Source organism: Lethenteron reissneri, chromosome 35 (assembly GCF_015708825.2).
Source record: "Lethenteron reissneri isolate LAM-NWPU_2019-01 chromosome 35, ASM1570882v1, whole genome shotgun sequence".
NCBI lineage: Eukaryota > Metazoa > Chordata > Hyperoartia > Petromyzontiformes > Petromyzontidae > Lethenteron > Lethenteron reissneri.
This window is the reverse complement of record NC_083813.1, coordinates 12,967,410-12,979,462: the sequence shown is the minus strand read 5'-3', so window position 1 is coordinate 12,979,462 and position 12,053 is coordinate 12,967,410. Positions and strand designations below refer to the sequence as shown.

The window sequence follows — 12,053 nt, the reverse complement described above, 5'->3', positions numbered from 1 at the left end:
TGGCCTGTGAACATCTGGCAGTTCACCAGCATCGATGCACGCAAAGCCTGACGCTGCCGCCGACGAGACGCCGGGCATCGGGAACCCGACCAGGGTGGTTTGTTCGTGCCGAATCAATGCTGCTGAAATGATTCAGTCTCAGCAGGCCGTGGGGCGAATGAGATTTGTAAAGATTTTTCTTTTTTTTACCTGGGAGAGAATATGCGAGTCATTGCCCGCTCATATTTTATGACCTAAATCTACACCGGGACATTAAACCGGTAATGTTGGCACACCAGGAACAAGGACAGGCAGACGATGGTGACAATTAGACACCGATTATGATGTCAGAGAATTCGGGGCCACGAGCATCACAACGACCGTGGGACCAGGCGGTGGTGTAAGTGGCAGTGGTGGTCTAATAGGAGCTTGCGGACAGCACACGCACAGTACCCCCACCCCTCGTAGTCTCGACTACTCAACAACTTTTGCATGCCCGATTATCACGGTTGGCTACGTACGGTGCGAAAGAAGTTCAACATACTGTACATACAACCACCGTTCACTACTAAGTGACGTTACCACGGCGCTTGTGCCATGCCCGATGCACTTGAGGCCACGTGAAGTGTCGAAAGCCCGCTGGCAGGAGTTCACGGAACAGACCCTGCAGCTGCCATGGGTTCACCGACTGAGATGACTGGCAGAGGCACCAGCTGTGCTGCCCACTGTACCAACTCGCTGTGATTTAGTAGCCACTCAGCGCTCCGCTCGTTGTTGTGAGCGTCACTACAACTGAACACACACCGCCCCCCCCTGTATAGTCTTCACAGACTGTTGCTGTTAACGAGCACCAATGAAGACAGTCACACGGCACCACACGAGAGGGTGGTGTGGCCAGAACCACGCCCGGCCTGCTTCGTCTCCCCAGTGCTGCTGTTTACACAAAACAATCGGGTACTCATATACGGCTCAGTTGACTTCAGCGAAGCCCAGGATGAGTTCTCTCGTACCACTCGCTCGCCACTGACGTTTGATATCGAACTCTGAGCACCGGGTCTGTAGCGCAGTGTTGACAACTGCCGCGCCACCGCTCTCCACACACGGGCACGTGCGCACAGACTCGCCCAGTGTGGGGGTTGTGGACGCAGCCTCGCGCAATCGGAAACCAATGAGCCCCTATCGTTAAGCCGCGTCCATTCCAACAGGCAACAGTGACGTTGATCAGGCACAAGCAACAGTCACGCAAGTTACCGAATGGTTGCGTGTCTTCCGTGCTCAACTTCCGTAACCTATTGCATTGCTCCCAACATGTTGAGCACAGTCGGGGTTGGTACGGGCCAGAGGGCAAGCTGCCCCCGGGACCAGGGTCCAGCCAGGAGTGGCCAAGTGGCCGGTGGGAGGGCACGGTTATCAGGGCGACGATCTGCTACGGTGAATCGGAGTGCGAAATGAGATCTGATGGGGGCCGTGAGCCCCTGCTGTGATCCGAGTGGTGATACGATCTGTGACCTGGATTAACGATGCGAGTGTTGTGATTATGACCTACGCTATAATGGGATCCGTGATCTAGACTGTGATGTGGTCCGAGGCGAGATATGAGGCGCTATAATTTATTATGGGCCATCATCATAGACCAGCAGTCTGCAACCAAAATAACAAGATACGTCTTTTTCTCATTTGGCAAAAGAAACCTCGATATTTCAAGAGCCACAATGCAAGTTAATACGAGACTGTGGTCCTGAACAAGGAGGCGCAGACCCCCGATCCAGATTGTGATTTACGCCGTTGTCTACGCGAACCAAGCCGTGATACAAGCTCAGATGGGGTGCGATTTGAATGCCATCCGAGCTGCGATCCGAGTCCAGGGTCCGAGTACACGATCTGTGCTGCTGCACGAACCACGATGTTAACCCATCGCCCGAGCTCGTGTGTTATTGTACCGCGTGTTATTCACACAAACCAGATAACGCATCGGCGGTCTGTACAGCACGGCCACCACATACCGCAGCGGCATCCGATGTGAGCTGCGATATGGATTGTATTGGTGATCCACGACTTGTAATCCAAGGCGTGACACAATCCACGAGCCGACTCACGACTTGGACTACCTCGCTCTGACGAGCCAACAATCTCTTACTACCATCACAGGGCCCGCCGCACGTGGCGGCACATTCGGAGTGACCTCCACCCACAGCGGTCACCTTCCCTGCTGTGACAACAGAGGCTGGGCAAGTGCGGGTGGATGGGGGCTGGGGAGGGGGGGGGGGCATCGGGGGACCCGCACACAGATCCGGCCCAAACCGCGGCCACGCAGCCGCCGTCCCCGCCTCACCTTCTGCAGGACTTGCTCCAGAGAGTCGGCATTGGTGAGCTCCTCTTCTCTCAAGCCCGTCTCCTCCTTGCACTCCTCCGACAGGGGCGAATCGTCGGGCCTCACCAGCGCCTTGTGGATGCTGCCGAGCTGCGGCCGCGGGGCGCACGAGGGGGGCGGGAGGGGGCACATCGCCTTAGGGGGGGCACCGAGTCACGAAGTCGACCCCCCTCCCCCAACATACCGCACTCCCAACAACTTCCCTGTCCACTCGCTGTCCCCACCACTGCGCCATTTGCTTCGGGGAATCGCGAGGGCCGGCGGCGGGGCGAGGCGTGGCCGCACCTGCACCGACTGTGTAGGCGAGCACAACCAAGCCCGTGGTGCTGCTGATGGTGGTGGTGCTGTTGGTGGTTATTTACTCACGCATGAGTGCGAACCCCTCCCTCTCAAGAGGGCTGCTTTCTTGCAGTTTGCGGTGTTCTATTTAGTGAGGGAAGCTTGGTTTAAACGCGCAGGCTTTCGCGACCAATATAATTATCCAATAATTATGGAGGAAAGCTTCGTCGAGCGAGTCTCAAGGTCAGCTTTTCGGGAGGGTGCTGCCACTGCTGTGTACCTACGTATGGGGAGCTTCTTTCACACCGTACGTAGCCAAACGTGCCAATCGAATGTGCGCGTGGAGGGGGGGGGGACGCTTCAACACAAAAAAGCAGTTCCATTTGGATGTTTGGCTAATTTAATTTTCAATTCACGAATGTGAGAGAAAACCCGAGTGTTGTTAGGCATCGGAAGGGATGGGGGGGTGGGTGACATTTACACCTCCGCAAGGATGGATTCAACAATCCGGCGACTACCGCTCGTCTCGCAGCGCACGCCCCGCGAGCTCCCAGAAAGTCCCCCGCCCCCACCCCCCGCCTAGTCCAAGCGCTAGCCAGGCTCGATCCCGCTTGGCTTGCGAGACCCGCACACCCGCCCGGGCGTGGAGGAGCTCCGACAGAATCCCCCCAACCGCGCCAGGGCCTCGTGGGACACGCGCGTCGCGAGACTCGCACAGGCCGGGCGGGCAAATCCTCGTGCACCACACACAACAGCACTTGCTGGGGACAGAGCCCATCGGCTCAATCCACCGCTGTACGAGGAGCTTGCCCGCGCCGTGCTGGGGTTCTGCGGCCGTACTTGCACCTCGCACTGCCCAGCCAGGGTGCAGGGGGTTGGTGACGTGGGGAAGAGTACGGACGCGGGAGCATACAAGTACGGTACAACAGATTTAGCTCGGCCGTCCCCTGCCCAGTATCCTGCATTGTTGACTCGGCGAGCCGAGTTCGATCCCAGGCCACGACTCCGCATCACGGCGAGCGGCATCCAAAAATCTTCCTGCCCGCCGCACCCCAAGAGCTCCCCGTGACCAAGCCGCACGCCAAGGCGTGGGCTGTCAATGACGCACCACCACGAGCCACGCTCAATCCACTACTGGATGGAGGCCAGCCCCGAGCCGTCGCCATCTCACGATCGAGCGACTTAAAAGCTCCACCCAGGCACCTGCGCGCGAACCCATTTCTCATCGCTCCGTCTCCCGCGGTGGATGTGCCCAAAGATGCGTTACATGCCGGGGCTGCCCAAGGCAGCTGGTCATTTTTTTCAATTTCCTATCAGTTAAAGGATTAATCTGCTAATCGTCGTTAATCAAGCTCATTACGACTCGTTATCCGAGCCAAGGTTGACACCAATATCGCCACCACCACCGCCCCCCCACCCCCCCCCATACAGCAGGGCAGGCCACAGGCCACGTGTAAAGTTCTCGCTTCGCTTTCTCATAATCCGCCTGCGTTACCTGCATTGCCCACGGCCGTCTCTTGTAACGTAGTCACCACCACCTCTACCACCACTACCACCAACCCCTCTACCACCACCACCACGTTGGGAGCACGCGCGGCGACACTGCCTGGCCGAGGTTTTTTTTCCCCCAGGAGGATCCTGCGACATTTGAGAACTTTGACCAATTCCATTCGCGCCTCGTTCAGCTTTACGTGGGAGGAATCCGAGGGTGTCAACTCTCATTTCAAAGCTCCGCACAGATGCATTCAACATTCCATCGCTTTCGCGATAACGACCGCCGTGGCTGCGCGGAACAGAATGATGCCCCCCCCCACACACACCCCCACTCCTCCCCGAGCACACCAACGCGAGACCTCTCCGCTACCCCGAGCCCCCCCCCCACCCAAGACCTCTCCACTTATCCGTGCCCCCCCCCCACGCGACGCGCAGTCTTTGTCGGTAAGCACCTTGCCGCTGGCGACGTCCAGCGCCTGCCACACGAGGAGGACGATCTCGCGCTCGTCCGAGCCAAGCCGCGCCCCCTGGGAGCCAGCCGTGGCTCCGAACAGCAGCACCACGTAGCTCGGGGTGCCGACTGCGGTGGAGCTCATGACTCGAGGAAGAGACGTCACCTTCGGTCTTGACGAACAACAGCAGCAGCAGCTGCACGGGGGGGGTGGTGCTGGTGGTGTTCGGGACGTGGCCGCTCGAGGGCCCTGGGTCACCTTCACAATCCACGGGCCAAGGCGACGAAGAAGGCGGCTGCGGGGACGGGGGGGCGAGGTGACGGGGCGAGTCGAGGTGGAGTGGACGCGCGTCAGGCCGGCGCGCCGAGACTCGCAGATTTAGCCCGTGAGCTGCGGTGTTGGTCCCCCAGTTCGCCTCCAAGCACGGGTTTCGCAATCCTCCGGAGGTTCCACCGAGAAACCGGGCGGTTAGAGGTGGCGGGGGATGAATAGAGGAGGAGGCGGCGGCAGCGTCCGTGAGTCTTCTCAGCCGCGGGTGGAAGTCGCGCGAGTCCTTACCTGCCTGCTCCGCGCCCACGTAACCATGCAAATGAGGTGACGTCAGCGCGCCTGGCAGCACACCTTGAGCCGTCATTGGCCGCGGTGAGGGGGGATGCGGGTGGAGGGAGGAGGTGGAGGGAGCGTAGGTGGAGGGGAGAAGGGTGGAGGCAGGGGAGATGGAGTGGAGGTGAGCGAGCTGGAGGGAGTGGAGGTAGGGAAGGAGTGGAGGCGGGGAGGGGTGAGAGAGGTGGAGGGGAGGGGGGCGGGTTTGGGACGTGGCAGCCACGGTGATGGTCTCCCCTCCAACGTAAAAAAACACGTTTTAAAATTCAAACGAGTGCGTGCGTGGCCACAGGTATACAGGTGTGAGGCGCACGCGTGGGAGAAGAATCCCGGTGCGATAGGGGCACATGTCGCGCGTGGCAGATATACACGATATCGGTACACATGTGTGAGAGGTGCACAGGTGTGACCAGGTGTACACGCTCGAGGTATACTGGGGTGATAGGTGTACAGGTGAGGTAGGCGGACAGGAGTTAGGGCGAGGTGGAGAGGCGAGTGTTGAAGCGTGGTGAGGTGCACAGGGGAGTTCTAATTGACAGGGAGTCGCGGGACCTGACCGTGCCCTGCAGCAGTGGGACTCGCGACTCCCCCGGGGCCCCGCTGTTTACCAAGCCCCCACCCCCAGGGTGGGGGCTGCGGTGTTCGGGTTGCATCAAACACCCGGGGTGGAGTGGTGGCGAAGGGGGATGGGATAGGATTTCCAACTTTCATGGTTTTCCTCGCATCGTCCACTTGTTGAGTGACGAAGCTGTCCTTGATAATCCTTAAATATGGATATTATGTGGCTTGGTGCACTACAACAATGGGATTTGCTGCACTACAACAATGGGGTTTCCTACACTCCACTCCGCTGCCCGCCACGAAGCCCGCGGCAGCAGCCTATGTCACCTGTTATGCATGGGCGGCCGACCGCCAAAATAGGCACCATCCAGGCTTTAACCTGCTTAGCTTCGGAGATCATTGAAAGCAGCCACCTCTTGCCTCCCTCCCCCTCGGGGAACGAACGAACAGGAGTCGGGTTACCTGTGCGCGGAAAAGGGGGGGAGGGGGGGAGGGGGGGAGGTGGCGAGGGGGAGTGGAGGTCCCCCGAGGGCAGGTGTCTTCACGACCACCGCCCTGACCCCAACTCTGCCCCCTTCTCTCCTATCCGCCCTCAATTGTCGGTGGAGACAAAGGCGGTCGGGCCTGGTGCTATCCACACCGCCCAGCGCCTCGCGCGCCCGGCAGGCATTAATAGGTGCTCGCCGACAGCGCTCGCTTCCCCTCACCTCTCCCTGACAGGCTGCTCGAGCAAAGGAGGCGGGGATCTTTGTACGGTTCTAAAAACGACTTATTGAAATTGAAAGCGATGCGCGATTAAGAGAGGCATTAGCGAGCACACGCTGTCACTCGATACCCCGCCCAGGAGCGAAACTCATGCAGAGCCGCACCTGCGCACGGCAATGACGCGGTCTCCCAAGTCGCTCCCTGTCGCTGCAGCGACTCTTCTTCGCCAGCGGCACGCCGCCGTGAGCCTGCAATCGGCACGTGCTTGCAATCGGTGACCATTATTCAGCGTGTAACAAAAACAAATTGTTCCTGGGTACTAAGTGTTATTTTTTTTATTGCTTATGCCTCAAAAGTAAAGAAAATAGCTATTATTCCCCACAAACTTTGCTTTTGTGACCAGGGCAGTGATATTTTGAGATGAACCTATTGTCAATGAGAAAACGTGGTGTGCATTTGTGTCTTTCGTTCACATAAAGTCCTGGTCACAAAAGAAAAGTTTGTGGGGAATCATATCCATTTAATATAGTTTTTAGGCATAAACAATTAAAAAATAACACTTTGTACCCAGGAACAAAAATTGTGTTACATAGTGATATAATTATAATACATTAATGCATCTAATCTTGTACGTTCCACAAGCCCCCTCCTCCTCCCACCCCTTCACCACACTCCTCCTTTACCTGTGCACGTTGTGCAGGCTGGTCCAGATGTCTCGTGACCCCCGTTAAATTCTCTAAAACGTATTTTTTTAAAGGTAAGGCTTTACTTAAAACAGACATGAATACGCAAATTATAAATCGGGGTGAATTATTTGGGGAAGTCACAAGACATCTGGAGCACCCTAGACAGTCCACTGCGGGCTAAGGGCCTCCTCCTTCACCTGTACACAGCCCTCTTTCACCTGTACGATACACCTGTAAATAAATACCCCGGGACCAAAACCCCATGCATGTCCTGCTCAATCATTTACCTGCACTCCACACACACACCTGTGCTGTACACCTGTACACAAACCCTCGTAGCCATGCCCCACACCTTGTGCTCCGCGGCTCTTTGGCTGGGCTGAGGCTCACTCACGGGCAGGGACCGCAAACTAAAGTCGCGAGTTCGAGTCCTCGACACATCGCGAATGACGAAGACGCGAGTGAATGTCGCGTACCGTACGCGTTCATCAAGGACTGCCCCCCCCCCCCAATCTCCCATAGCCTCACCGACTCGCAACGGTGGGGGCTCAGTGGGGATCGGCATTGAGGCCGGGCTGAGCCGGATCCTAGTGCAGAGATTAGATCGGAGAGACGACACAAATGAACCCTGCTGATCCCGTCAAGGAGCATAAACCTTCACGCCATTTCCGGTCATCCTGGCAGCAGGGAGGGGCGATGGCTGGGCCATCGAACAGAGACGGCGGTCACCGCGCGCTTCTGCGGCCGTCTGGAACGCTCTTCCGATATTAGGAAGCCGCTGGAGCTATGCACTTTTAAAATCTCGATTGACAACTCGTTTATTTAGAACTGCTTTTTGTGTTTAGTTTGTTGTCCTTCCCCCGCACCTCCGATTAGCGCGGTTGATTACAGACGCTGCGAAAGAAGTGCAACTTAAACGCACACAGAGACACGCAGTGACAGGCAACCATTGTAACATCGTTTATCCACGTTGAGAGCTGTGATTGTGACCATCAGCCATGGTCCATCCACTGCTGGATGAATGCGTTCCCGAACCGCTGTCACCTCTCATGGTAATAATCCGACTAGCAGCTGTTGGCGAAGTCATTAACCCGCGGGTGTGCTCTAATTCGAAGTGCTTCACTCAACGGGGGAAATTAATCCCCGGCGCGCGCGCGCCTCTGATTTCAGCACCTGGTTCTCAGTTTGAATCGATTGTAATTGAAAGTCGCGTACCGCAGATGACATTTAATTAGAAGAGGGTAATCTGCCCGTGAGTTTTTGGCGCTGCACGCGCCCAGGCGCCTCCACACTTGAGATGATTTTCCAAGTCGTGTCCCTTAATTGGTTTGTGGGTTTTTACCCGCCGCGCATTGCGAGTTAACCATTCATTTGTTGGTTTTGTGCAATTTCCTGGCCGCGGTTTCAATTCACCGCCATCCGACGTGGTCTATCCACTACTGGATGAACGCTACCTCAAAGCCGCCACCAAAATACCGAGACACGGTGTAACCACTGCTGGATGACGGCATCCTCACGCCGTCGCCATTGTCACGTCAGTTCTGCGATGCCACGCATCCAATCTCGCGCCCGTGGAGACACCGCCTGAGCTGCAGCTAAACCGAAGTGTTGAGCGACATCTGAGCGCGTTCTTAGCCTCCAGTTTACCACCCCGCCCTGACCAGCGTGGTGAAATATACTCAAATACCCCCCCACAACCTCGCGGCACGAGGCCTTCATCCAACAGTGAATTGACAAAGAGGCTGTGGATGGAACTGCGAATGACACCCGTTGGCTTTATCTGCCCCCCCTCCATCCCTCTTGCGGAGGAGATGAGCGCGACCAGAGGGGTCGTTCCGCGTGGCCCCTGGGGTCGCTTCGGGTGGAGCTAATCGCCAGTTGGTCACTCATCCACCCAGCCGTGAGCAGCAGCAGCAGCATCCGACGGGATCCCCACATTAAGCCCTTGCCCGCGTGTAAGCGATGTCACGCGCTCCTGCACACGTTTAACCATTTACACAACCAACTCCCGCAGCGCTGAGCAGCGGGGATGAGTTCAGTTCAAATCCTGTTTGGGGTGTTTACTGAAGCCTTTCATCATCGTCATCATCATCATTATCCTTCAGGGGTCGAAAAAAATGAATGCCATTTTGGCAGTGCCGGATTATCCGAGTAGCAAAAGTAGCTACACATGCTACGGGCCCGCACCTTCAAGGGCCCCGCGATAAATGCCGGTTCAGTGATTCTGCACTTGCTTTATTACTATAGTACTATACCGCCTTCAACTTCTATGAAGGACTGGTTGTTTAAGGTTAGCGATTTTTCGTATTATCTGGCTGTATAGCAAATGAAAAATAAAATTACTTTACTGTGCAAGTTAAACCTTTTTTAGAAATGTTTTTTTTCAAATAAAATGTCGGGCCCATTTATAACATATGTTACAGGCCCCGCACGAGCTTAATCCGGCACTGCATTGTGGGGGAAATGATAGGTGATTATCCCATGGATAAGATCTCTTCCGCCATCCTAATGTGGACATTTAGTTGAGAGCGAGCGGCTCGCAATCGAAAGTTTGAGAGTTCGAATCATGGTGAAGTCCATCAATCCCTCCGGGGTCGATAAAATTAGTATTGCTTTGTGGGGATATTCAACAGCGATTGATATATCGATCAACTCGCCATACCACCCACGGCAATGTGGAATTTCCACCACTGGCCCTGCAGGTCTCCAAATAGGAGATGCGCACCAATGCCTCGACGTTCATTTGGGCAGCAGGAAGTCACAGATTTTTTTTTCGCTATGTCAAAGGTCAGAATCCTTATAAATCCTGGATAAATCCGATGAGCTATGAAGCTCTTTTTCACATCTGTCCGGTAGGGGCAAGGACCATGAGGTCACGACCAGGAACAGATTATTTGACAGTGGTGCACAAATAACAAAAACGCTTTATAACACATTCTTCAAGCCTTCAAACGTTTCGGGTAAGGGGCCGTCCATAAATGACGTCACGCGTTTTTGGACAATTTTTGACCCCCCCCCCCCGTCGTCACACGGCGTCACAAGTCAGACCCCCCCCCTCAAATATGACGTCACAAAGATCTGCCCCTCTCAAAAATGTGGCGCTGCACTGTGATGTTGTAGGAGAAAACATTTATTAAAAAGTCTATTTAATTAAGTGGAACGTGTTGTCTATATTTATTTAAAGGTACGCATTTTTATGTGACGTCACATTTCTCCCCCCCCCCTCCCTTGTCACACATCGTCACAAATGTCTGACCCCCCCCCCTAGGTGCGTGACGTCATTTATGGACGGCCCCTAAGGGTTCTTTTTTTCTTCATAGCACAAAGAGGCCAGGTAGCTGTGTACGTATGCTGAACTTATTTCGCACCGTACGTTGCCAACGTTGCTAATCGGAGGTGCGAGATGAGGATGCGAGATGGAGACCGCACCGACCCCATTCTGCTGCTGTATCTTGGTGTCCATAATCCCTCTATGCGCTATGCAGAAGGACCATCGCCCGAAACGTCGCCTTATACTGTCCCCTCGTAAAGGCGACAGCCGCCGCGAGGCTCCCCACGTGCTCCCGGCTCCAGCGACTTGGCCCCGCCTAGCGCCGCTTCTGATTGGTTGGCGTAAACCGCCGGAGTAAACGTACTCGCCATTGGTCAACGGGAGCCGGAACCGGGGGAGCGGGGGGGGGGCCTCGCGCGACCAATGAGACGCGCCGTTGGTGGTCGCTAGGCTGGAGGGAGGAGGCGGCGGAGGCGGCGTTGGCGATGGCGGACCCCCCGGTGGAGCTTCTCTTCTGTGACTCCTTCAAGCACGGGGGAGTCGAGGTGAGCGGCCCGGGCGAGGCGGGCGAGGAGCCACGGAGGGAGGGTGGAGGGGGGTTCCTGCGGGAGGTCGCAGCGCAAGCCGAGAGGCGCCGGGACGCGACCGCGGCCAGCGTCGGCGCAGGCGCCGTGTTTACATCCACTAGGCCTCGCTGCTGCTACTACTGATGTTGATAACTGGTTACTGCTATGGCTGCTGCTGCTACTGATGTTGCTACTGACGTTGCTAACTTGTTACTGCTATGGCTGCTGATACTGCTGATGTTGCTACTGATGTTGCTAACTGGTTACTGCTATGGCTGCTGCTGCTACTGATGTTGCTACTGACGTTGCTAACTTGTTACTGCTATGGCTGCTGCTGCTACTGATGTTGCTACTGACGTTGCTAACTTGTTACTGCTATGGCTGCTGATACTGCTGATGTTGCTACTGATGTTGCTAACTGGTTACTGCTATGGCTGCTGCTGCTACTGATGTTGCTACTGACGTTGCTAACTTGTTACTGCTATGGTTGTTGCTACTGATGTTGCTACTGACGTTGCTAACATGTTACTGCTATGGCTGCTACTGATGTTGCTAACTTGTTACTGCTATGGCTGCTGCTGCTACTGATGTTGCTAACATGTTACTGCTATGGCTGCTGCTGCTACTGATGTTGCTAACTTGTTACTGCTATGGCTGCTGCTGCTACTGATGTTGCTAACTTGCTACTGCTATGGTTGGTGCTGTCACTGATGCAGTTCAAGTGGGTCATGCTGTTGCTGCTGCAGCTGTTGCTGTTATTAATGTTCCAATGCGTGCTGCCTGCAGCTGAGGCTATTGTCACTGCTGCATCTATTGTTGCGAGTGCAGCTCGTGTTGTTACTTCGGCTGTTTTGCAGCAGACGACGAAGACCATCATGTTATTCCTGCTGTTGCCAATGCAGTTTGAGTGCTTTATGCAGTGCATGTTGCTACTGCTGCACGTTATGCAGCCGATGCTGTTATTGTTTTTATTTATATGTACTGCTGCTACTGGTATTTCTGAAGCTAAAACAACGAATGCAGTTGCTACTGCAGTTAGTATTGTCATTACTGCTGATACCTGTGTTACTGCTGCTGTTGGTATTG

The 12,053-nt window shown here is 55.4% G+C and overlaps 2 protein-coding genes across 8 annotated transcripts in view; one reads left to right on the top strand and one right to left on the bottom strand.

Annotated features, from left to right (window-relative positions):
- ESRP1 (epithelial splicing regulatory protein 1) overlaps positions 1–5,141 on the bottom strand; it is a 33,279-nt gene extending 28,138 nt beyond the window's left edge. For 3 of the 5 annotated variants that reach the window (XM_061565816.1, XM_061565815.1, XM_061565818.1), the window contains exons 1-2: positions 4,576–5,140; positions 2,312–2,440 (exon numbers count right to left, since the gene is read on the bottom strand). In XM_061565816.1, coding sequence (XP_061421800.1) covers positions 2,312–2,440; positions 4,576–4,719 — 273 coding nt within the window. In that variant the 5' untranslated portion in view covers positions 4,720–5,140. Of the gene's footprint in view, positions 1–2,311; positions 2,441–4,575 lie in introns of all 5 variants that reach the window. The other 2 variants (XM_061565814.1, XM_061565817.1) reach the window with 1 other exon arrangement.
- A 5,648-nt stretch (positions 5,142–10,789) lies between these two features.
- Positions 10,790–12,053, top strand: part of VIRMA (vir like m6A methyltransferase associated) — a 55,750-nt gene continuing 54,486 nt past the window's right edge. For all 3 annotated transcript variants that reach the window (XM_061565813.1, XM_061565812.1, XM_061565811.1), the window contains exon 1: positions 10,790–10,946. In XM_061565813.1, the coding sequence (XP_061421797.1) occupies positions 10,887–10,946 (60 nt within the window). In that variant the 5' untranslated portion in view covers positions 10,790–10,886. The remainder of the gene's footprint in view (positions 10,947–12,053) is intronic.